Source organism: Nyctibius grandis, chromosome 7, assembly GCF_013368605.1.
Source record: "Nyctibius grandis isolate bNycGra1 chromosome 7, bNycGra1.pri, whole genome shotgun sequence".
NCBI lineage: Eukaryota > Metazoa > Chordata > Aves > Nyctibiiformes > Nyctibiidae > Nyctibius > Nyctibius grandis.
Window position 1 is genome coordinate 17012626 of NC_090664.1, and position 26975 is coordinate 17039600.

The following is a 26975-nucleotide window of genomic DNA, read 5'->3' on the forward strand; positions in this document are numbered from 1 at the left end:
CTGACAGAAGTACAGATCACAAGGCAAGAGCTAACTGATCATTTTATTTGTTAAACTAGCAACAATTATTGCTTTATTTGGCAGGAGCACTCTAAGTAACAATAAATATGACTGAGGTATAAATGAACTGAACGTGTTAAGAGTTTAGAAGAGCTTCTTTAGTTCCCAGGTGGTCATGGATATTCTGTATTAGTGGTGTTGTACAGCCATGTCTACAGGAGAAAAACACACTTTTGAAAAAGAGCACCAGCAATGGCCACAGCTAGGTAGTAGGTGAAGGAAACACATATGTTACGTGAAGAAGGTTAAGCCTACATTCACATGTGCGAGAAGCTAGCTGATCACAGTACTGACATGTGCTGTTGATGCCCCCAACAGCAGGAGCAGATAGTCGGGCATCCCTAACGCCTGGTGGCCTGGTCATCAGAGAGCAATCACTGGCCAATCCTCTCATCTTCCATTTGTAGGAAAGGGTTTTGAGAATTCAGTTTCAATTTAGCTTCCTTCGTTTTAAATCCCTATCAAACAAATATTAGAGCGGAGAATAAAATGGCAACAGCTGGTAATGTTTGTTAATTAATTATGGTTGAGGTCTGTATGTTTATCTAAATCATAGGACTATAGGGCAGGAAGTTTTTAAATTTAGATGTTTTGCTGGGAAGAAGGGGAGAGTTTACTAAATGTCACCTGAGAGTAAAAGTCTTTATAAGAGCTGAGGGGCTTTTAAACAGCGGTGAAACTTGTTCAGTCTTACCCACGCTGCTTTTCTGAAATAATCTGCGTCTGTTTCTAAAAGGCAAATACAGTGGTTTAAATATACGATGTGTTGACTCATTAAACAGCATTCACGTGTCCTGATAACATGGGTAGTGTTGACAGGCTTCTCTCACCCGCCTCTGTGCCCCAGCGTAGACGGGAGTTGCAGTTTTCTTTGGAGGAATAGTCTCAGTATAAAGTATTTTATTAATATGTCTATGCACATGACAACATTTATGGAAGGGGCTGTATTTTTTATTAGAATAATTAATGAAGATTTAAAGTTTGATCAGATTTTTGACCATGTAACACCTTCTTTCAAACCAAAGACGACTCAATCCGCCTGTCTGAAAGCTGGTGGATTTTCGAGGACTTTAATAATTGATGTAAGAAATATACTGCCTCTGCACTTGGACCTTAATTATTTTCTTGTATCATGACGGTTACAAAATGGCCTGAGTGCAATTTGTTGCCTGTTTTTTTCCAGGGGGTTCGACAGAGGCGGTGGGAGGGGTGTGACGGGAGAGGGCGGTGGGTGCCGGGTGCGAGGGCGATGGCGGGAGGGGTGTGAGGGCGGCCGCCCGCCCCGCACGAGCGCTGCCGTTGGTGCCTGCAGGGGGCGCGGTGGCGCCGCCCGCCGCCGTTACCAAGCGAGCGGAGGGAACGGCCGTCGCGGCCCCGTGCCGCCATGGCGGGGCAGCTGCGGCCCGTCTACGAGGGGAAGTTCACCGATAGGTTTCCCAAGCTGTCGGCCGTGAGTGTCTTCGCCGAAGGGGTGCCACCGTTGCCGCGGAGCCGTCCGCCCGGTCTCTGCGCCTCTCTGGGTCTGGGGTCTCGCCGTAGGCTGAGGGACGAGGCTGGAGAAGGCGCGGGCAGGCGCATCTCGCTGCCGTTCCCCCTCTCTCCCCTCAAAAATGCGTGTGGCTCCTCCCCCCCCCCCCCCCCGCCTTTTTATCAAAACGGGGACAGTTAGACAACATCTCGTGCAGGGTGTCAGATCCCAATTTGTCCAGTTGTGCTTATTAGTACAATGAGTTTGGTTGTGCCTTATTTTTTTGTTTGTATCGTTTAGGCTGGAAAGTTGCTTCCCACTGGCGATACGGCTGTGAGTTGCCTCACTGAGGTTTTACCCAGGGTGAGTTTGTTTTTTCAGACACTCCTTGTGAAACTTATGTAATAATTTACCGTTAGTGATTGTGCTTCAAGACAGGCCCTAAAAAGAAAAGAAAATCAGTGAAACCGTGGTCATTTTTTCTACATCCCTTCTCTTTAGAAATAACTAATTTTTTCTGTGTTAGTTTTTGTCACATGGGATCATAGAGAATAGCTGGTAGGATTGTAAAACACTTAACGGCAGTTATTTTTCACTCTGCATGTTTTACTAAATTCACCATGCTTGCTTAGATGGGACAAAATAGAATTGTTTTAGACCGTTTTTCTCTGGTAATACAATTATAGTGATTATTATTAGGAATTATTATTACTTCTGGTGGAGGTCCTTAATCAAGGATGCCCCTCAGAACCGTGCTTCCCACTGGCCCTTCCCCACACCCCTGAAGAGTCAGAGGGTACCAAGACACAAATGGATCCCTTAAATATCATCTCTGCCTGTAAATAGGTAATTAAAAAACAACAAAACTGTGGTTAAAATGATTTCTGAAATGGCTTCATTGATGGTGGAATTGTTGTGAATCAGGTTAAAGGTTTCTGAAGTTAATAAATGTAACATCTACTTTTCATAAAGTACATGTGAAGAAGCTGTTGTCCATCTTAAAGATGGAACCAGATAGTTGAAACTTAGCAACTCTCTCGTTAGTTCTGTTGCTGGTTTGATAAAATTTAGGCAGGGCTATGTTGACCTTAGGCTCAGAATATCAGCATCTGCAGGAAGGTATGCATGTGTTACAGCCCCAAAACGTCCTCATTTTGTTCTTACCCCTGTGGAATCACACTGAAATGGCTGCAGTTCTTTTTCTTTTCATTAATATTTTGAGAATATCTGGTGTAAAACTGTTTTTGCTTTGCCTTATATATAGCCCATTACTCCAACTACTGTGCGAAAGTTTCGAAACACAACAAATCCAGCTCCGGGTGTTGAAAGAATATTCTACGGCAGAGCAGATGATCCTGACATTGCAGCTGACTTGACGCATGGCATAGAGTCACGTTCTTCACTCAGTGTAAGAATGTGACTGATATACTTTTGTTTAAGAATGGACCGCTTAAGAATGTCCTTAATAGGAGCAACTGATTTCTTCATAGTCAGGGGTAAAGGTACATAGCTGAGCAATTTACACTGTAGCATTTCACTGCTGTTGTGGATTATCTGAATTCTGAGTTCGATTCATAGGATTTAAATAGCATGATTGAAATAGGAAAATATTTCAAGTTCAGTGACTTTTACCTTATCAGTGACTTAACTTTTGCAATGACTACTGAATTATTCATTTCATTTCAACGTTGTCTTCTACCCACAAATTTTGCTGCTTTCTTCTTTACTGATTACAGAGGTAAACCCTGTTGAGCTCTTAGCAAGAGAACATGGTTATAGTTCAGCATAATTATTATGTATTCTTTGTTACCTTTGGGTTGAAACTGATTTTGTTAGTGTCACGGTTTAAAGCTGGGCTGGCTATTAAACCTGCAGCAGACGCTCTCTGTTAACCCTCCCCCCCCCCCCCGAAGGGAAAGGGAAAGGGAAAAGGGAGAGAGACTTCCGGGTTGGAAAGTTAAAACAGTTTTAATAAACCTATAATAATGAAAAAGAGTATAATAATAATATTGGAATAATTAAATATATACAAATATATATACAAAACCAAGATCGAGCTCCCCCGATGTCGGCAACGTCACCACCGGCACTGCAGGGCAGGCTCCGGGAAGGCCCAGGCTGGGCCTAGCGACGGTCGAGAGCTGGATTCAGGGATGCACGGATCGGGATCGGGGGCAGCAGGAAAACAGTCGGAGTCCTCCTTGGACACCGGCCATAGCAGAAAAGAGCCCGAGACCCTCGTGATCCCCCCGCTTTATACCGAGAATGACATGTATGGGATGGAATACCCTCGTTGGTCAATTTTGGGTCACCTGCCCTGTCCGCTCCCCCCTGCAGCTGCGACCCCCCCTTCGGCTCTTCACTCGTAAGCAGTGAGGAATTCAGCAGTGACCTTGGTTTCTCTAAGACTAAGTACAGCAAGAGCCTTACTGCACAACATCCCTACCGGTGCCTCAGCGATAACTACAAACTTCGAGCGTTATCAGTCCTGGAAGCAGACACTGTCTGCAAAACATGTAGTTAGTTTCAGAAAGTGCAGTTACTTAGAGGAGACTTAGCTGAAAGTAAAAATCACTGAAAGGAAAATCGGCCTGGTTTAGGCCAAACCAGGACAGTTAGCTAAAAAGTGATGTTTTGGATATGTCACACCATTTTGTGTGTATTCTTTACTTCCAAAATTATTTTTGTAATCTGTAATCAAACAACTGAAGAGGTTTTTGGTGATATTATCACATAATTATTGTTCAAATCTCTAAAAACAACAGTTGTGTTAGTAAAATACACTTTTATGATGCATTTCATCAGCTGGGCTTGTAAATTAATAGTTTTCAATTTTACAAATGAAGATGTTGAGGCAAAGAGGAGTTCAGGTCTCAAAAGCAGGTCTTTTGGTTGAAACACAGAAGTCCTGATATTAGAGGATGTTGAGTAGGACATTTATTAGGCATATCCAAAATGAAAAAAAACCACAGGTTCTTGGTGTCCCTCCTCAGAAGTTTTACATTGAACAGATTGATTTGTTTAGCCTGTACTGTCTGTTGAAGACTGTTTCACTTTGCATTATTAATTAAATATTAACTGGAGGAAGAGTTGGAGTCTTAGTGAGTTCTCTAAGTGTGGGTTTGGATCAATTGTATTTGCAACTACTTTTTTCAATATTTCTTTATATAACATTCAACAAGAGTCTAATAATAAACCTTCTCTAGAGTACCCATTACATTGATGGGTCGCCTTAAAAATCAAATGATTTGGAAAGATCAAAATACCCTGTTTTGACATTTTTGAAACTTTTTTTTTTTTTGAGATTTTTTTTTCCCTTGAAGTTGACCTAATTTTACAAGTAACTTCTATTGACTCAAGCCCAGTGTGGGAAAAAAAAATTATTCAACCTAGTGCTAAGCTTTGAAAACCCTGCTGAAGTAATTTCTGTTGGTATGTTGTTTTAGGATGCAATATTAGTGTGTATCTTGAAATACTATCTTTAAATTCTGTATCGGCAGAATTGGGAGTAGCTGTTTAGAGAACAGATAGTCTTAACTGCTAGACAATGGGTGTTTTTAATCATAAGCACCAGGAGACTTCATTTCAAAGATGTTATAATAATTTTCACACTTAAGTTTTGGTCATATTATAATTTGACTATAGTTTCTAATATACTCTAAGAACAGGAAGGCCACAGTCTGAAATTCTATAAATTAACAAGTGGAAAAACTCACATAAAAATAAAAAGTGCTGTCTCACAATATGTATTTTATTTAGCTGGAGATTTAGCATAGCATTGGTTATTAGTGGTCTTCTCTCAAAATACAGCTTTATTTTGCAACTTGATAGATAAAATTATGTCAGTGTAATCATATAAGATCTCAGAACACTTATGATCAAACTTTTGTTCATGTGTGTGTGTGAGGGAGTAGCCATATTGATGTGTGAATGATTAAATTTTGCTGGTTTTCCTGCCTCTTGTGTTGTTTGTGATGTCTTCAGGCAGCTTCATTGATAAATCCACTTCCTAAAACTGATTTTCAACAAAAAATACAAGACAAAAAAGAAGCAATTTACTTTAGTAATCGTCAAGCATCCTTGGGCAGATCACATGATCAATCTTCTATGTTACCTAAGGGCTTGGATATAATTAATACTACATTTGGAACAAAAGTCATCCAAGGTAGGAAAATCTAGTGTTAAAACATATTTCTTCTAAATACAAGATAATCTGCAATTTAGTATCTAGCACATATTCTCTGCCTCCAACAATTCCAGCTTAATAGAAAAGTTATTATTATAGCAGTTAAAGAAAGGCATAAAAATGTACTAGTATTTTTCAGTTATGATGAAGAAACAAGCAACTGAGAACATTTGGTAACTAGTAGGGCTTTTGGCTCTGTTCCAGATTTGTCTTTGTAGATTTCCCTGGAGAGCTGTTTAGGTAGCTGACAACTTACCTTCCTTTTCCCAGCTATCCTAATAGGTCTAATAAAAGATGCTACCTTGACCTGTGCATCTTTCCTCCACAGATTGGAGCAAATCACATATGTGTTGACCATGTAGCTCTCTTGCAATGGTTATGTTCATCTGTGTTTCTGTTATTTTTTTTTCTAGTCTCCCGTCATTATGCTGAAAGATTCCTATAGATTGACTAGAAACGTGGTAAGAAGTATCATTCTTCCACAGTATTAGCATCATCTCTAACAAGATATTGTTTAAAATTAAGAACCAACCAACCAAAACACCCATCCCCTTTACCTCCCCCAACCATATATTTATTCCTTACTTTCCAGATATATCAGCTGGAGAGCTTATAAATCCACCAAAAACTTTTGAGGAAGTGGATAAAGAAGCCAGAGAAGGACACGATCTGTACATCGTGTCACACAATGATTATTATGTGGGTAAGTTTAAAGGCTGATAAGAGACAGCATAAAAAGTTCTGATATAAATAAAGGTAGTTGTTCCTCTTTGTCTTCAACACGTATGCTATTTTTTGAGTTATAGACTATTACTTTTTACTACTGTATTAATATAATATAAATTATTTTTAAAAGTAATGATGTGAAAAAAATACTTATATGCAACTGAGAGAGCCTGACCTGTTTCTAGAACTGGAGATCTCTTTGTGGTGGGTGTATTAGACAGTATAAGAACCTAATGAAGGAGTGGGAAGTTGATTTCTTTTGGGTGCTATTTGAAAAGCAAAGTATTTCTGGAAAACTAGACACTCATAGATGCCCTGGTTGCTTATTGAGTTTGACATTGTCTATGCCACTGAGAGCAATCTCAGGCTTAAAGCTACAGACTGCGAGCTCAACCTATTCCAGTACTTTCACTGCTGGTTCCTCTCTTTTATCAGGATCCAAACAGAATTTCAGGGCAGTTAGACTTTCTGGTGGGGAGCTCAGCATCAAGCTCTGGTTACAAGGAATTTCAGGCTGCTGACTGGCTCTCTGGAATACAGGTTCCTCAGCCTACAGCATCCTGCCTGTGAGTCTGTCCCACAGCCTCTGTCTCTGCCCTTCCAGTGGGCTGCACCTCCACTGCTTCAGCCTCTGGGGGCTGTATTTGTGTGGTCTGCTCAGGGATGGCTACCCTTTATCTCACAGGTCTGCACAGGAACAATGTGACAAATAGCACTCTGAAATGCAGTATATGTATTACTTCTGCAGCCACTTCTATTTTTCCCAGTTCCATCATTTCCACTCAGGCTGAGAGACTGACATTGCTGCTCTATAAGACTAGTATTACAATAAAGTTGCCCGCTGTGCTAGGACCAACAGTTTTGTAGGTGTAGGCCAAACATATAAGAAACCGCAATACAGATATTTCAGTTGTAGTAATGTAAATTTTATACAGAGGCAGTTACGTAGAAGTGAAAATACAGTACTGTGTTCTCTCACTGAGAAATTCTACTACAAGTACTATTGGTATAAATTGGCCAAACTTGTAATTGTATTTCCCCTCTTCCTCACCTTTCTTAGATGTTTTAATGGAATCATTCCTTATCTGTTTCTATCTCCTTTCTAACTTCCGTCCACAAGATCATGGAGAGGCCAAGCCAAAAACAAACAGACAACAAAAAAAAGAGTCCACTATGTGCCCTAGTTTTGAACAATAACATAAAAGTTCCATGCTGCCATACAGCCAGAGGAAGTCCTTATTGGAAAGCATGCAGTGAATAGTATTTTTTGAAAGTTCTAATTGCCATTCTTTTCAAAAGGTGATTGAGAGGAGCTTGAAGAAACAGAATACCATTTTTTTCTGTGACAAAAAACGTGCTTGCAGCTCACTTACATAGAGTACTTATGTGATATTCTTGTATGTGAAACTTCATTTTAAAGGCAAGACTGGATTAATAGATTAATTAACAAGTAGGGTAATATCTTGTTTACAGTGAAGTCAGTGGCAAAGTTGCCATTGGAGTCAACATAGCAAGAGCATATCTGAAAGTGCAGCACCTCAAAAACATTGTTTTCCTTTTAGCATGTTTTTTTAACAAATAGTAAATTAAATGGTACACATCTCTACTCAGGTACGGATATTATAAAGTGGTTTGTTTTCATGACCCTCACTACTTAGGCTACCTGGTATTTTTTCATTAATTCTGTTGGGCTTGTCGTTAGTCAGACATGAAAGGGCATCCAACTATTTTGCCACTGAAGCAGTTTTTGCTGTTTATTTTGCCTTTTATCTTCACTTTTAACAATGAGATTATTCCTAACTACTTAATAAACATGGAGAATGCAAATTAGTTATCTTTAATTGAACAGAATTGTTAATTAGTTATTTGCTTTTGTCTTAAGAATGAAGATACTTAGTACATTTTTCTTCCTGAGGTGTTTTATACACGTTGAAACGCTTACTTTTTCCACAGGGGAAGCAATAAATAGGAAGTATGACTCGCCAAACTTCAGCAAGTCTTTTGTTTATGGAATAGAAACTCCTCACTTTAAAGATGGGCGAAGTGTATCCAAATCCTTAAACTGGCTCTATGATCTGCAATTGTAAGTTGCAATGAGTTAACTAGTTAATTAGTAGTGTGAGTTCTCAAGAAGAGTGAGTCTTCATATTTGAAGATAATTTTACATTTCACAATCTCATCCTTAGCTATATTGAACTGAATAGAAAATGCAAGTAGTAATTTTCAGAATAGTTTATCCAAATCAGTTCTACCATAGTATAACAGCACTTGGCATGTCTTTAGCATTACATAAAGACACCTTTGATTTTAAATAGCAAGATTTTTCAATTACTAAGTTTGTGTTTGTCTTGCAGAGGAGTTGCTGTTTCCTTCTAACATATAATAATATATTTTAATATTATTGCAAAATTATTGAATATTGTTAAACAAATATGTGTGAGAGTTATTTTCATAATTTGTAGGAAGAAAGCAGCAAAAATCATATCAAAACGAAGCGATGATTTCAAGGAAAAATTTCAACCTCAGCTTGGAAAAGTCCTTGATCCGTAAGTAATCAAAGATACCTTCCAAGAACAAATTCACTCACATTTGCCAAGTCTACAATATCTTTTTCTGTCTTGGGTAAAAATTATAACTGTGCGCTCAGTGCTTCTACTGCAGCGCTCAATTACAGAAAGGGACTCTCTACTTGCCCTAATTAGTCTGATAAGTATGCTAGTTACTAATAAGGGCTGTATTGTGTCTATGTGTTAAATTTAGGTCTTACTGTTTAAATGGTCTGTATCTGAATTGATAAATTTGCACCAAGCAAATTGCAAGCACACTAACACTTCATTTTTTTTCCTGTCTTTTACAGTTAGGAAGGTTTGAAAGAACTGAGATGTCTCACCTATTGTTTGGGGATTTGACCATGTTACTTACTCTGACACTATTTTTGGTCATCTTTGTTACATCACCTGTATTCTCGCTTTATTACTTCCTTGGAAAAGGACATGGAACTAAATTGTGTTATTATCTAGCAGCAGATCTATATATCAATCTCAGTCAAAACGTTACAATGCTTCATAAACCTCAGGTGATCTGGAACAGCTTTTTAATTTTACAAAACAGTGCTTATGAAGGACTACAGTAGTCCTAAGGTACAGTGTGGTCAGGATACAGCTGTGCTATAAAGCTAGGGTTCCTGAATGTAAGCAGACACTCTCTTTGCAGATGCTCTAGATTTCTGCATCTGTATCTGAAGACTCTCAACGTTATTGACTTTGGTAGCAAAATTTAGTTTTAAGCTCAAGATCACAGGCTTAAGTGACTCTAGAGAGCTATGCCCTTAGGGAGTGAACACAAACGTGAGCCATTTTCTCCTCTCCTCTTCACTGTGTCCTAGCTTACTGTGAAGTAGACCTGGAGCAAACAACATGAGGCAGTATGATCAGTCAGGGAATATGAGTTCCAGTGCAATCTCAAACCCAGCACTAATATTACAAGACAGATACAAGCTAGCCTTTACTTAGTGAATTTTACACCCTCCACATCCTATGTGTAATATGAAAATGATAAAAGAAAAATACACATAGTTTTTAGATTACAATGCTTCCATCTGTGTGTTTTTTTTGTTTTGTTTTGTATTTTAGAACAAAGCACTGATTCTCTTTTCAATTTTGATGGAGATTTCTGATTCATGTAGCAGTTTTAATTATTAAACATAGAGATAAAATGAACATTGTGTCTTTTTCAAATTAAGAAATAAACGGTTCTTTAATGTCACCACCAGCATATTAATTTTCTGGTAAATAAAACTAGGCCAAATTTTCCAGATGGATATTGGCTTGGTTGCTGGTTTTGGTAGACACAAAATTGCATGTGAAAAAGCACAGATGTGATTCAATTTTTCCACTTCAGCCAAAAGTAGTTTATTTGGAAACATTTCAGTTGGAGATTTGATTTCTCCTAAACATTCCTATTATTTGACTAGTATGTTATAAGGACTTATCTCACTCATTTCTGTCATTGCGTTAGAAAAATAAATATTTTAGCATAGAATGTTTTTCCTTTCAATGAGTATAAATGTTCAAAAAGTTAATGTTTACATTTGATTGTGTTATGTTACAAACAGCAAATATTCTAAACAGGTTCATAGTAGGATGCTTTTCTGGAATGGCAACTTTGAAGCAAAGTGCTGATAAACAAATTTCAGGTGAACTGTGTATATCATCCCTAATTATATAACAGATGATCACTTTTTTTTTTTAATAATAGCATGGGGTTTATTTTGGCTATTAATAAACTGTTTGACAATTAACAAAGAAATTGTTATCGACAGCATAGCAGAAACTATGAATGTTCCCCCAGGCCATACATTTGGAATGTTACTCCGTCCAGATGAATATGGTAAGTTCAGGGGCAGAATAAAATCTTATCTTGTTGATGAAACTATGCTGAAGAAATTACTGTTGGTTGTATAGTATATAATTTTCCTAAAATCTTAGAGGCAAGGTAAAAAAAATTAACAGTCACAGTAAATTTTTGGAGGGAAAATTTGAAAAGAACTGAAGCTGCTAGTGGGAAGAAAATGAATGTCAGAAATAAAGAAACTTCCATTTTCAGATGATCATGTTGGGGTTTTTTGTGTGTGTTTTTTTTTTTTTTAAGCCTCTGTATCTGAATGTAAAAAAAATGGGGATAAAACTCACATTGACATTTAAGTGGCAAAGTTAAAATGTCTATTTAAATCAATTATGTGTCTTCCCTCTCAATGATTTTTCCAGCACTTCTATAAAAAGAGCAAAAATAACAAGTAATAAATAAGGATAATAAGTTTTTGAAGGTAGCAGGGAGACAGAAAACAAAATGAAAATAAAAAATTATTGATTTTCATTATGACAAAATTTTGAACGCTAGTCAACTCAAATAGTCAGTATTGGGACTGATGGTGTTTTAACATTACGTTTAATAACTAGGGAATAAAGTGAATAGCTAGGCAGCAAAAAATGTAAGTGGCTCAAAGTTATTTAGTTAGTCAAGACCAGAGAAAGCTTGTTCAAATTCTACGTAAGCTTTTATACATGCTTTACTATGTAGCGTAATAAAGTTAAATATTTCAAATGTGTAGGTATACTTGTCCTATAAGAAGCAGCAGAAAGAACTGGACAAAAAATTTATTATTAACAAGTAGAAAATAATGCATGTACATTGTTGTTAGAAGAGCATTAGGTGAGCTACTCCTATTTGTTACTGGACTCTGAATGAACTTCTTGCACTCTAGAAAGTGACCTTGGTGTCTTGGGGACTTGGATGAAGACTGTAGCTCAGTGTGCCAAAGTATTTAAAAATACCAATAAAGTTAGGGTACATAGAAAATGGGAAGCGTAACAAAAACAGTACATTGTCTTTCTAGAAATCAATGGTATATAATTACCTGAACTATTACATTGACTTTCGCATTGCTTCTTGTAAGTGTCCTGAAATATGACAGACTGGGAGTAATAGATTAATAATATATGTTCTTTTGCTCTCAACTATCTGGACATTGAGTAACTCTTACTGCTGTCGGAAGCTTTTGGAAGCAGTGGATGGATTTGTGACGCTATATTAAGTTCTTTCAAAATTTTGGTATTAACTGTGTGTGAGTAGAGAAATCATCATATGGACCATTTGATCTTTTAATGAAATGGCCGTCAGATGTTCAGTAGTCCTGAAAATCAGCATCTTGAAACTGAAATTCTCCTTTTCCTTAAGACTGTAAGCTGTTTTTTTAAAATGTCCATTTTCTGTATTTGTGCAACTAATTGAGGAAGTGTTTATTTTTATAGGAGTTGGTGATCTGCTTCACTGCCGGGTTCCATGTGAGTTCCTACGTGGTAAAGACAGAGAGAGAGCTGTCTTGACTGCAGTTCGGCAAAGTTTGAAGAAAGCTAATTATGAGAATTTTGACATGTTACTAGAAGCATTCAGGCATTATGATAAGGTTAGTGTTTTGAAAAAGCATAAATGTAAAGGAATGTGTGACATTAGTACTCCTGTGCCATGGAGATACAGACATGAAGAAACACAAGCATAGCAAGACAAATACAGATGAAGACTATAAAGATAAGGTTACTTCATAGTTATTGTATGTTTCATCTACTGTGATATGCTATGGAATTAAACACAACGGTATTTGGAACCTTTCACAGCAGTATTTGGAGCATCCAAGTTAACAGTGAGGAAGGGACATGTGAGCAGGAATAATCTTAGCATTTTTTGCTCTTCAAAATTTGGTATTTCTTCTTAAAAGAAAAAGGGCTGAAGGGATTATGTTCATATTTTCTTCCAAGCTGTACTTTTTGACTGAGTCACCAAGCATCAGAATTTCAGATCTTTTCTCTTTTTCTCTCTGGAAAAAAATGTATAATTGACATTTCATATATAACATTAATTGTAATGTATACAGAATGATTGATGCCTTACTTTCAAAAGAAATCTTAGCTTTGCCTCAACATTTATGATTAGGTTGTTATCTTGTCACAATACCCTGTCACACTCTTTTACTCTCAAATCTCTGTATTATTTAAGTTGAAAATGATTTATTGACACTTTTATATTCAGATTTTTAATTTCTAAATTACTCAGAGTTTCTTTTTGTATTCAGCAATGTTACTCTTCTGAAATAATGTGCCTGGCGGTGGTGGAGCACTGGAACAGGCTCCCCAGGGAAGCAGTCATGGCGCCAAGCCTGACAGCATTCAAGAAGCATTTGGACAATGCCCTCAGACACATGGTGTGAATTCTGGGGCTGTCCTGTGCTGGGACAGGAGTTGGACTTGATGATCCTTGTGAGTCCCTTCCAACTCAGGACATTCTATGATTCTACATATATATATAATATATATCTATATATATCTAAAAAGTGCATATGTGTATTTGTTCCTTTTGGTGGAGACTTTTTATAATGACTCTTACAATAACTTTTATTTTATTTATAACAGAATGGTGATGGAATGATAGACAAGGATGACCTACGAAAGACCTGTTTTCAGCTTAATTTCAATCTAGATGATGAGCTCCTGGATTCCTTGTTTGACTACTGTGATTTGGATAAAGATGGTCTGATTAATTATCTGGAGTTTGCAAACTTTCTGAACTGGAAAGACAAAATGGCTGTTAAAGAGTTTGAAGAAAAAATAATTACAAAAGGTAGATGACTTAATACTGGGAAATTGTGGAAATTATCTTGTTCTTACAACAGCTATTGAAAGGACATTGTTGTTGTAGACTAGGGGCTCCTTTAGAAGGGTAGGATTTAGAGTGCATTTAGCCCTTGCCTACCACCAGCAGAACCTCAGAAACAAATGTATTTTAGAACCCTATAGTTGGGTGTTGCATATTGAGAATGGTCCATAAATCAGGACAAAGTAAAAGATCTCTTAGAATCATTATCAGCAATGCAGATTAATTTTGTTACCTACTTTATAGTTTGTCAAGGATTCAGGCAATGGATTTTACCTCTTAGTCTACAATGTGCTGATAATAAATCCTGGCTGTGCTATAACTTTTGTTTATAGGGAAAAAACTAGATGCTCCTATTCTGCCTGAAGACACAAAGATAAATGATGAGCCATTGCTGAAGCAGGAAGATCTTGTGTTAAAAGAACCGGGAAGCTCAGAAAAGACACCAAAAATGCTTACAAGATCAACAGATCATGTATTTGCAAATTACCACACAACGTCTTCTCAGTATAATGCTGTAGTAGGTGGTCTCCCAACAACTTGTAAGTACAGTGGACTGTACTTCTCACTTGTGAGCATCATTTAAGACAAAGTCAGGAACAAGTTTAAAAAGTATTGCTACAGGTTCTACTAACATACAATATTGAATTAATTTATCTAAACTAAGTTTGTTTAGAATTGTTGCTTGGAAGTTGGCATCGCTTGGATGTTTGGCATGGTTAATCGGTTCAAAATGTGAAAGTTAATCTAGGTGTTTTTGAGAAATTATGCTAGTAATTTTAGGAGAACAATATCTTCTTGGAATCAACTAAAAATGTTTTCACCTGAAAGTACTCGATAAGTCCTAGAATATTACTGCAGGATTTCCTGTTGTCATGCTTCGTGATGTAGCTGAAGCTAGGAATTCTAAAAGTATTAAAAAAGAGATGAGGAAGAAAATTACATAACTTCTTATTGAACCTATGTGAGATGAAGTATCAAATGTCTTCTTATTTCATACAAAATGTTTTATCCTTCCTGGCACTATCTTTATGTACAGGTTTTTCCATGCTACCTGTTGATTGATTTCCACAGGTTATCCAGTGTGTGGTGTTCCAACTATTCGTTCCGATATTCCTGCTCCTCGAATTCGCCGCATCAATGACAGAACTAATTATGGTGATGAGGCCAATGCTTATGCATTATTGTTCCCTTCTGTCTTCAGTCAAAAGGGAGTGTATGAAAGAGACTTTTTTAAAACAAGACCAAAGGCAGAGGTATAGTGTTTTTTACAGGTCGTAAAATTCATTGTTGCAACATTACCATCTTTCTTTTCATCTGTTCAACTATCTGAAAAATATGTACTCTTCACAAAATTATTCATAAATGTGGTAGATATTAATTTAATTGATACAACTTCAGTAAGTAATATAAGGAAGTACATCAGGTTGTTGCTACTCACATGCTCAAATGCTTTGTCAAACGAAGGTTGGTAATTAATCTAGGGTTTAAGAGTCTATGACTCATCATTTCTGCAATGTGAGAAAAGCAGAGCAGTTATGAAATTTCCATCCTTGGACATATTCAAATTTCTAAGCAAGGTCCCAAGCAACATGGTTTGATGGTAAAGTTAACCCTGCTGTGATCATGTGGTTGGATGGATGATCTCCAGAGATCTCTTCCAATTTAAGTTCTTCTATGAGTAGATGTCTTAAAAAGCCCTACAAGAAGATTTTTACAGGTGTGTAAAAATAGTTTCTATCCCAGAGGGATGTTCAGTGGAAAATTTTATCCAAGGTGTCTCTCCTCAAACAAATTTGCAGGTTTTGCTAATGGCAAATTCAACAACCTGCTTAAATATACCTTTTAAGTGCTCTGCTGAGTCAGGGATGTAGCTAAGATCTGCAAAGGCCTTGTACAGTGATAGAGGATATAGGGAGTCACACACCAATGCTGTGCCATCTCATATTTCTGAAGAGAAAGATAGGACATGAGACTGCAGGGACTTACTTGGGGACTCTGTGATTTTTCCATCTGATATCTCTGAGGGCTGTGTCACAGTTTAAAGCTGGGCCAGCTATTAAACCTGTGGCAGACGCTCTCTGTTAACCCTCTCCCCCCCACCCACCCAAAGGGAAAGGGAAAAGGGAGAGAGACTTATGGGTTGGAAAGTTAAAACAGTTTTAATAAACTATAGTAATGAAAAAGAGTATAATAAGAATAATAGAAATAATCAAATATATACAAATATATACAAAACCAAGATCGAGAGCTTGGAAATCCTCCTCAGGCAGAGTTGCTCCCCCCAGCACAGGCAGAGGGGAAAATGCAGTAGCTCCCCTGCCATCACACCTGCAGGCTTTTAACTGGAGAATTGGAAAAGCTGGTACCAATCAGTGGGAGACAGGAAGGCCCCTCCCTCCTGGGCCCCACCTCCAGGAGGCAGTGGGTTAGTGATAAATAGGAAAGTGAGAATGACATGTATGGGATGGAATACCTTGCTGGTCAATCTTGGGTCACCTGCCCTGTCTGCTCCTCCCTGCAGGTGCGAGCCCCCTTCAGCTCTTCACTCATAAGCAGTGAGGAATTTAGCAGTGACCTTGGTTTCTTTAAGACTAATTGGCCTGGTTTGGGCCAAACCAGGACATTCCACCCCTTATTCCATACCATTCACATCATACTCAGATCACCACTACCTTTTCATTTTCAAAAATATATACACATATCACTAGTTTATGATTCATCTTCATGCAAAAAGTTCATCAAGTTCATTTAGTTCAGGATTGTGGGTTTCCATCTGGCTAGCAGTCTCTCAGGGCAGGAGAGATGGTATGAGTTTTGTCACGGTTCATGCCCACGGGTTGCAGGTTCAAAATGTCAGTCTCGAGGAGGTTACTGGATGCCACTTGCAGCTAGCTCCGGTCTCATCACCACTGTCTTAACCTGAAAGACACTTATACAGCAACAACATACAGTTCAGAATTAAGTAGTCTCACCCAGAATCAGATCACCTTCAGGGACACATCGGACTTCACCATCTTGCAACATCACCCACCAAGTACATCCAGGTCCCTGAGCAAAAGCAATCCCACGAATGGGTTTACCTTTGCCCGTTGCAGGAAGAATCCAGACAGTTTTTCCCAATAGATTCCTTTCATGCACCACAGGGACTTTATCTCCTTCTGCTGTATGTAGAAGGTCTGACTGAGCAGGGCCAGCTCGATTGATAGATCCCCTGGTGTTAACTAACCAGGTAGCTTGTGCCAGATGTTTATCCCAGTTTTTAAAGGTTCCACCCCCCATTGCTTTCAGGGTAGTTTTTAATAGCCCATTATACCGTTCAATTTTCCCAGAGGCTGGTGCATGATAGGGGATGTGATATACCCATTCGATGCCATGCTCTTTGGCCCAGTTATCTATGAGACTGTTTTTGAAATGAGTCCCATTGTCCGACTCAATTCTCTCTGGCGTGCCGTGTCGCCACAAGATTTGCTTTTCAAGGCCCAGAATAGTGTTCCGGGCAGTGACATGGGGCACAGAGTATGTTTCCAGCCATCCGGTGGTCGCCTCCACCATGGTAAGCACATAACTTTTACCCTGGCGTGTTTGAGGGAGTGTGATATAGTCAATTTGCCAGGCCTCCCCATATTTATATTTCAACCACCGCCCCCCATACCACAAAGGTTTTAACCGTTTGGCTTGCTTAATTGCGGCGCATGTTTCACAATCATGGATAACCTGTGCAATAGAGTCCATAGTTAAGTCCACCCCTCGGTCACGAGCCCATCTGTATGTTGCATCTCTCCCTTGATGACCTGAAGTGTCATGAGCCCACCGAGCTAAAAATAGATCACCTTTATGTTCCCAGTCCAAATCTATTTGGAACACTTTAGCAGCTTGATCCGCTTGTTGGTTCTTTCGATGTTCCTCAGTCACCCGACTTTTAGGTACGTGAGCATCTACATGACGTACCTTCACGACTAGTTTCTCTAGCCGAGCAGCAATATCTTGCCACAATTCAGCAGCCCAAATAGGTTTACCTTTGCGCTGCCAGTTGCTTCGCTTCCACTGCTTTAACCACCCCCACAAGGCATTTGCTACCATCCATGAGTCAGTATAAAGATACAGCCTTGGCCACTTTTCTCGTTCAGCAATGTCTAAAGCCAGCTGGATGGCTTTTACCTCTGCGAATTGACTTGATTCGCCTTGTCCTTCTGTGGCTTCTGTGACTCGTCGTATAGGACTCCATACAGCAGCTTTCCACTTCCGATGCTTTCCTACAAGACGGCAGGATCCATCGGTGAACAGGACATACTGCTTCTCATCCTCTGGTAGTTCATTATATGGTGGGGCTTCTTCAGCATGTGTCACCTCCTTTTCTGGTGGCATTCCGAAGTCTTTGCCTTCTGGCCAGTCCATGATCACTTCTAAGATTCCTGGGCGATTAGGGTTTCTTGTTCGAGCCCTCTGTGTAATTAATGCAATCCATTTACTCCACGTCGCATCAGTTGCATGATGGGTAGTGGGAACCTTACCCTTGAACATCCAGCCTAGTACTGGTAATCGAGGTGCTAGGAGAAGTTGTGCTTCAGTACCAATTACCTCTGAAGCAGCTCTAACTCCTTCATATGCTGCCAGTATCTCTTTTTCAGTTGGGGTGTAATTGGCCTCGGAACCCTTGTATCCTCGACTCCAAAATCCTAGGGGTCGACCTCGAGTCTCCCCTGGTACTTTCTGCCAGAGGCTCCAGGTAGGACCATTGTCCCCAGCTGAGGTGTAGAGCACATTTTTAACATCTTGTCCCATACGGACTGGTCCAAGGGCTACTGCATGCACAATCTCTTGTTTAATCTGTTCAAAAGCCTGTCGTTGTTCAGGGCCCCACTGAAAATCATTCTTCTTTCTGGTCACTTGATAAAGAGGGCGTACAATCTGGCTGTAATCTGGAATATGCATTCTCCAGAAACCCACAACACCTAAGAAGGCTTGTGTTTCCTTTTTGTTAGTTGGTGGGGACATAAGTGTTATTTTGTTGATCACCTCTATCGGGATCTGGCGACGCCCATCTTGCCATTTAATCCCTAAAAACTGGATCTCCCGGGCAGGTCCCTTGACCTTGCCTCTTTTTATAGCAAAACCAGCTTTCAGAAGAATTTGGATTATTTTCTCCCCTTTTTCAAAAACTGCTGCTGCTGTATCACCCCACACAATGATGTCATCAATGTATTGCAAATGTTCTGGAGCTCCACCCTTTTCTAGTGCAGTCTGGATCAGTTCGTGGCAAATAGTAGGACTGTGTTTCCAGCCCTGGGGCAGTCGATTCCAGGTGTACTGGATACCTCTCCAGGTAAAAGCAAACTGTGGCCTGCACTTTGGTGCCAAGGGAATAGAGAAAAATGCATTAGCTATGTCTATGGTGGCATACCACTTGGCTGCCTTTGACTCCAGTTCGTATTGAAGTTCTAGCATGTCTGGCACAGCAGCACTCAGAGGTGGTGTAACTTCATTTAGGCCACGACCGTCCACAGTTAATCTCCATTCTCCATCAGACTTTCGCACTGGCCATATAGGACTATTAAAGGGTGAGCGAGTCTTGCCAATCACTCCTTGATTTTCTAATTGTCTAATCAGTTTATGAATGGGGATCAGCGAGTCTCGATTGGTGCGATATTGTCGTCGGTGCACCGTGGTAGTAGCAATTGGCACCTGTTGATCTTCAACCTTCAGCAACCCCACAACAGAAGGATCTTCTGAGAGGCCAGGCAAGGTAAACAGCTGTTTAATGTCCTCAGTCTCTACAACTGCTATACCAAAGGCCCATCTATACCCTTTTGGGTCCTTAAAATACCCTCTCTTGAGGTAGTCTATGCCAAGGATGCACGGAGCATCTGGGCCAGTCACAATGGGGTGCTTTTTCCATTCATTTTTAGTTAGGCTCACTTCAGCCTCCAATACAGGTAACACTTGCGATCCTCCTGTTACTCCTGAAATACTGATAGATTCTGTCCCTTTATGATCCGATGGCATTAGGGTGCACTGTGCACCAGTGTCTACCAGGGCTCGATACCTTTGTGGTTTTGATGTGCCAGGCCATCGAATCCACACAGTCCAATAAACTCGGTTGTCCCTTTCCTCCACCTGGCTGGAGGCAGGGCCCCCCTAATTAAGAAATGGATTCATGCTGCTCACAGGGACTGGACCTTCATTTCTCCTATTCACACTTGGGAAAAAGGAATTTGAGGCCCATCTACCCTGACTGGGGTCCTGTTCACTGGTAACTGGAGCAACCATCCTTCTAGAAAAATTCTCTCTGGTATTTCTTTTAGCTTGCAACTCACGTACTCGTGCCTGTAGGGTACTGGTAGGTTGTCCATGCCATCTGCTCATGTCCTCCCCATAACCACGCAGGGCAAACCACAGGATACCTCGTGATGTGTTCCGTTTCCTTTGAGCTGGTCCTGTAGGAGAGCATTTTCTCCTAACAGCTGCAACGCGATCCTGTGTAGGTAGAGAGTCAAGTTTATTCTCGATCCTGGACAGTTTGTCTGACAGTTGTTTAAATGAGTCCTTGTTTTCCTTAGTCAGTTTTTCCACAGCTGAGATGCATGCCTGCAGTGGGGAAGAAAGACTATCTTCATACTGTCGCATATAGTTAGCCATTTCACCCACACTAGGTTGTGCCATAGCATCTTCTCCCCAGACTAATATTGACAATGTATGGGTATATATCGGTGGAGCATTCTTCACAACCTTCCGGAACATGGATCGGTTGCATTCCACTTCATCAGGATCTACAATTTCCCGTGGGTGTCTATAAATGATCTCTTGCACAGCTAGTTGTCTAAGGTAGTTAATACCTTTTTCTATAGTGGTCCATTTGCTTAGGTGGCTCATAACATCATCTTTATAGGGATACCTGCTCTTTACAGCTGACAAGAGTCGCCTCCAGAGACTGATAGTGTTTGACTTTCTTGCAAGCGCCTTATCAATACCACCATCTCTGGACAGGGATCCCAACTGTCTGGCTTCTCTGCCATCTAATTGCATGCTATCTGCCCCATTATCCCAGCATCGGAGCAACCAGGTAATAATAGGCTCACTGTCATAACGGCTGAAGTCTTTCCTTATATTTCTCAGGTCCTTCAGGGATAAGGAGTGGTAGGTTATCTCTACATCCGAGTCCTCCTCTTGTGATAGTTCTGCTTTAGAAGGACCTTTCTTCTGTGATGGGTCTGCTTTAAAAGGACGATCGAGGAAACCCCCATCTGTGTCAGGCCCTAACTCTGCCTGAGAAGGGCCCTCACCTGGGTCATATGATGGCTCTGCCTTAGAAGGCTCTGAGTCATCATCCTTCTCTTCACGATCTGATTTCTTTCAGTATTTCTTCCTGGTTACAGGAGCAATTGGTACAGATTCAATAGATGCTGGGGTCTGAGTAGATGCAGTGGCTGTTGTGGGGGGTGTAGCAGCTGTGGTACAGGCTGCCGAGGTTTCAGTGGGTTTAGTGGCTGTAGCGGCAGTACACACTGTAGGATCTGAGGTGGCTGCATAACACCTACACCTGTCCCTGCCCCGATACTTAATCTTATCCCACATCAGAAACACATTCAGGACAACCAAAAATAAAAACATGCCACCTAGACAGCACCATCCGAATTTTGCAAAATCTAGTGGAATCAGCTTGGCAGAAAAGGAGAAGGCACTATTTCCTGAAGTAAAACTGGAAGTGTAATCATTAACACAATCAGCTAAAGGACGCCCGGAGTCCGCAGATGAAGTCGCTGCTACTGATTCACGATTAAAGCTGCCCATCATTGTGTCATAGAGATAAGAGATCGGAATATTAACTGCCGAGTTTATCACAGCATAAATCAGTATCAAACCCCATACCAAAACAATACATTTCAACCAGCGCCCACTGCTAAACTGCATGTAAACATTCATAAGAAGCAAGCAATAACACAGTGCCCACGGCAGGTAAGGCATCATTGCAATACTCAATTGTGAAAGAAACTCCATAAAAAGACGAGATAACACAGCATTCAAAAATGACATCACCATTTTCACTATCTGTTTTAATTTCCAACCCCTTGTAAATCTCAAAGGAAGAAATCTGATACTCTCTCAGCTGAGCTTTCCAGGTCTCCTCCCACCAGAGCCAGGATTCAACTTATCAGAGCAACCTGTTGGAGCTTCTCTCGAGCCCCACGTTGGGCACCAATAAATCTGTCACAGTTTAAAGCTGGGCCAGCTATTAACCCAGTGGCAGACGCTCTCTGTTAACCCTCCCCCCCCACCCACCCAAAGGGAAAGGGAAAAGGGAGAGAGACTTATGGGTTGGAAAGTTAAAACAGTTTTAATAAACTATAGTAATGAAAAAGAGTATAAGAAGAATAATAGAAATAATCAAATATATACAAAACCAAGATCAAGAGCTTGGAAATCCTCCTCAGGCAGAGTTGCTCCCCCCAGCACAGGCAGAGGGGAAAATGCAGTAGCTCCCCTGCCATCACACCTGCAGGCTTTTAACTGGAGAATTGGCAAAGCTGGTACCAATCAGTGGGAGACAGGAAGGCCCCTCCCTCCTGGGCCCCACCTCCAGGAGGCAGTGGGTTAGTGATAAATAGGAAAGTGAGAATGACATGTACGGGTGGAAGACCTCGTTGGTCAATCTTGGGTCACCTGCCCTGTCTGCTCCTCCCTGCAGGTGCGAGCCCCCTTCAGCTCTTCACTCATAAGCAGTGAGGAATTTAGCAGTGACCTTGGTTTCTTTAAGACTAATTGGCCTGGTTTGGGCCAAACCAGGACAGGCTGCTAACACTGTTATCTCACAGCCCAGAGTTCCTCCAACATAAATACTAAACCAGCTTTGCTCCTTCAAGAGTATTGTTTACTCTTTTGCTTTTACATTTGTATGCATTTTCTAGTGAAAAATATTAAGAGATAACTTCGTTACCTGAAATACAATTTATGAAACAATTGTAACAAAATGTGAAATTCCAATATATAATGAAAAAAGAAGCCTTAACAACCTCTCCCTTTCTACCAGTCATTATATTATATATTCAGTCACGTTTGAAAATGGATCTGGGACTTGACTATATATTTTACAGAAAATAATGTTGCTAATTATTGGCTGGGAATGTAAAACGTGTGGTGTCATGTTCTATACATATCCATAAAACGGCTTGTCAGAATATTGTGTACATGAGCATTTACCATTTTATAACCTAGCTCTGAAGCAGGAAATCCGTGCGTGCAGAATATAGCTAACAGTAAATAGAGTTCATGCTTCATTGAGAAGCCCATTATACCTGTCAAGCACTAGATAGAACTCTTCTCTGAAGTTATAATGTGGCCTGAGATGTCATACTTCATTGTAGACTATACAGGCTATAGAGAGTTCAGTACAGAACCACCTCTGAGTGTGTTAAATCACCCTATACTCATGAAATGGACTGTTTCAGTGTTTTAGTGACGGTCTTTGATTTGTTTTGATATGGAGCATTAATATTTTCAAACATGTAATAGCTAATGAAATTATTATATGAAAGCCCAGAGTCATTTAATACTACCAGGTTTTGTATAGGCCTTGTTGCGTTTAAGGTATGTTGTGTTTAGGAGGGCTAATTAGGCAGAAGCTAAACCCCCTTGTGTTCCAGCTTGTCCCCAGGTATTAGAGGGGCTGGGGGCGGCTGAGCTTAGCCTCTGAGTGATGCCCGATTTGACATCTTAAATTTTGGCTGAAATAGGCCAAAATCAGCACTATCAGTCCAGCTGCGTTCAACAGGCCTGTAGAAAGGAATGTGAATTCTGACTATAAAGCAGTTTCATGAGGTGACTCTTCATGTTACAAAAGAACCAAATAGTTCTAGGGCCTGCTATTTTTTTCACTGGAATTCGTCCTAGTCTATTGAAGAGAACAGAAGTTATGTAACTGAGTAATAGGCTGTAGTTTATGATCATGTAGATAATAGGTAAGGGTCAGTTTAAACCCATCTGCATGCTTGATAGTCTGTGGTTTAGTCAGTGATTATTTTATGGCTGTTGATGAGCCAGGACAGAGTTGTATTTTAATATGGTGAAACAGAGTTATGAGAGCATGTAGTTCTTTATGGTCCCTGCAGTGGTATCCTGTAATGGAATATTGCTTTTAGTTTAACTTTCAAATTTCACTAGCTTATTTAAGACATTAGATCAAATCTGGTTTGTTTTCCTCATGAGTAATATTATTGATTTAACTGAAACAACACCTATGCTTTAAGAAACAAATTTTAGGCCGTGTTTTCCTCCTGTATTTCCTGTATTTCCTGTTTTCCTCGTGTAATTTCAGCTGGCATAAACTTGTCATAATCTGTTGGCTAAGATGAAGGTGTAGATTTACTATGGATCAGGCCTATATTTATACAAAAGACAGTTTTAGAGAAACATTACAAACAACATTGATTTGACTGTGTTAAAGGTCTTACTTTATCAAAGCATGCATAAAATCTCTAGAGCATAAATATAACACACATGCACACCCACGAGAGACAATTTAAGAAGCCAAACATTTGCTGATACTAACAAAAGCACAAGTCATGTCAATATTGTTCTAAAGCCACCTTCCTCTAATGAGTCAACATGTCAGTGTAATGAGGCATGCACCAGGAAGTATCCAAGTGAGAAAATATGAAAAAAAATTCTGCTGAATTACTTTGGTGTAAAACTATAGCAAGACCCAAAGTTGATGAGAACCATTTCATTTTAGTAACTTCACCCATTTGTCTATACCAGTTGAAGATCTTGTGTATAGCATTCTTGCTGTGAAATGCAGACAATAATATAATCTGATATATGTCAATAACTGCAAAAAGTAAAAATTGAATGGATAAACAGGACTTGACTTAGGGCTTTTAAAAAACGTTTACTTTTCCCTGAATCTTCTGTGTTTGATTTTTCCAATGTTGAAGTTTCATCAACATTACTTTATTAACTAAAGACAATTTTGTACACCATCGCTTTCATCCCAATAAGATTCAGATTTACTTGAATAGGAACTACTTTGGTTAAGAATGCAGGATGTGGTCAGTAGTTTGTATTTAAGAGTGGGAAAATATTCTTTGGCAAACAGAGATTGCTAATATATGTAAAAGCCAGACTCTATATAGTTTAAAGAAAATGCTGACCAGAATTACATGAATTGTAATATTTTGTAGATTGCACAAATTCTCCGCAGCATTGGTGTGAACATTTCAGATGAAAGGTTTGAAGAGATATGGAAGCAAGCCTGTATGAAACATCAGAAAGAAGAGGTTAGTGTAGAAAGCATCAGGAATGCACTGGATGAAATACATGTATCACACAAAAGAAACAGCTGCTAATTCTGGTCTTTGGGCATTGCGTTTATTTAAATTGACATCAGTCATAATTCTGATGCTGAATACAATAAACATTTAAAATAATGTGTGTTTATGGAACTGGAATTCACTGTTTATTGTCTTTCTGAATAGTGGGTTCACCACATATATATGAATCTTTCTGCTATCACTGCAGTTAGTAGGAACTGATATCCATAGGAATAAAAGAGGATACAGCATGTTTGTGAATGGAATCCAAATATTCATCTTACATTCTTTAATTTATCTTTTTTGCAATGTTTCTAAGTCTAAATAATAATGCTTTGAGCATGGACACATTTTGCACCTTTGAATTATTTTTTTTCTCTTATGAACGGATACTTTTGAAAGTACTTAAGATAGATGTTTCAGATATGCAAGACGTCTTAAAGATTATTATCGTAGAATGGCATCTTGCCTTGCTTCTAATGTTCCATAACTTCTTGTCAACAAAATGGTAGCTGACAGAGTTCTGGTTGTGGTAAGTTATTTGATATGTTTAAAAATTCATGTGAGAAAGTGCTTTACAGTAAGATACTAAGGAAACTACATAGCCATGGGTGTGGGATCTAAAGTGTTGTCATGAAATAGACTCCATAAGAACCAATCAATTAAGAATTGCAAAAATAAATGCCTAATTGTGTGGCAGAGGGGTCATATTCTTTATGCAAGCTTATGGCTATTAGGTAGTAGTGTTTGGCTTTCACAAGCAAGAAAAAAAGAATGGATATTTAGAGGTGTATATGCACATGACATAAAAATACAGGCTAGGTAGTCAGAAAAGTTTGGGAGAGCTTTCAGGGAGCTAACTGTTCACCTGTGACCAATGCAATTTCTTGGGAAGAGGGATCTTCATAAATGAAAAACACTTGAGGGTCATTATGGGAATGTCAACAAATATATATGAAGTCCAGTAAGAATAAACAATGGAAAGCAAGTAGTACTAAAATCTGCAACTGTGAATTGGAATGTTCACTCTTCGTCTACAGTACTGAGCTTGGTATAAAACAAATGGAAATTGTTCGGTATTGACAGTGAGAATGATTAGTTTTAGACTTTTTCAAATTAATTGAAAAGAAAAATCCTGCCTAATGTAATCTTAACATACAGGATTTCAGGGAGGATATCACTTTGTCACCTACCGGTGCTTTAATACCTTAGTGAGATTTGGAGGATTAGATAATGTTGCCAGCCAAAAGTTTTACTAAGTTCTACAATGTAAGTAAAGGTTCTGTATATCTTAAATACTAGCAATACATGTGTAATGACAGCTTAAAATGTCATTTTTACTCTCTTCTCACTTGGCACTCAGTGTTTGCTAAGGTTCCTCTTTTGCCAGTGTTCTAGGAGCTTGTAATTTACTAGCTTGTTATGTGAGATCCACAAACCAGACACTTTTGTACATTATTATTGTAGTATTAATAGTAGCTGTCTTACATCAAGTACAAAGAATTTGCTTTCTGGTATCTGCAGGAAGCAGGTGGTGGAAATGCTGCTTTATGAAGGCAGCTTCTTTCCTGCTGTGGACGAACGTTGTTCTGCGCTGTTGTTGCCTTGCCTTCCCATCCTTCTGGAACTCTGTGTGTGCACTGGGAAGCATGTAGGAAGCAGACTCTGATTGTCCCAAGTGAAATCATGACAGAAAGATGAATGTACTGCTAATTTCAATAGAATTTGTCTTGTCAGGATTTCACTACCTCCAGTGAAATTCTCTAAAGCTCCTCTTCTGGTTATATAAGGTGGGAGGGAAGAATCCTTTGCCTTTGTTGCGGTACGCTTCCAAAAGCAGTGGACACAATTACTTTAGAAAAAAATATTGTTTTTCTCCTTCAGTAGAAAGTTCTAGATGAAAGATTTAAGCTCACTTCAGGCAAAAATCTTAAAAAAAATCAGATCTGTGTGTGTATATATATATAAAAGAGATCTGTTATGTTTGTGCAGCAGCTGAAAATTGTGTGTACCCTATTTTTTG

At 39.3% G+C, this 26975-nt stretch overlaps 1 protein-coding gene across 1 annotated transcript; it reads left to right on the top strand.

Annotated features, from left to right (window-relative positions):
- Positions 1 to 1444: 1444 nt before the first annotated feature.
- EFHB (EF-hand domain family member B) lies at positions 1445 to 25069 on the top strand. Its single transcript, XM_068405328.1, has 13 exons — positions 1445 to 1510; positions 1829 to 1891; positions 2793 to 2936; positions 5513 to 5693; positions 6307 to 6417; positions 8394 to 8523; positions 8903 to 8986; positions 10762 to 10829; positions 12251 to 12405; positions 13406 to 13613; positions 13982 to 14188; positions 14721 to 14902; positions 24824 to 25069. The coding sequence occupies exons 1-13, from the start codon at positions 1445 to 1447 to the stop codon at positions 24986 to 24988; spliced, it is 1764 nt and encodes a 587-aa protein (XP_068261429.1). The 3' UTR covers positions 24989 to 25069.
- The last annotated feature ends 1906 nt before the right edge of the window (positions 25070 to 26975 follow it).

Bases quoted from the DNA above. Each gene is read 5' to 3' on its own strand.
- EFHB (XM_068405328.1), top strand. From the start codon at position 1,445: ATGGCGGGGCAGCTGCGGCCCGTCTACGAGGGGAAGTTCACCGATAGG. The intron at 2,937-5,512 runs GTAAGAATGTGA...TGATGTCTTCAG, and splicing joins AGTCACGTTCTTCACTCAGT to GCAGCTTCATTGATAAATCC. The intron at 6,418-8,393 runs GTAAGTTTAAAG...CTTTTTCCACAG, and splicing joins ACACAATGATTATTATGTGG to GGGAAGCAATAAATAGGAAG.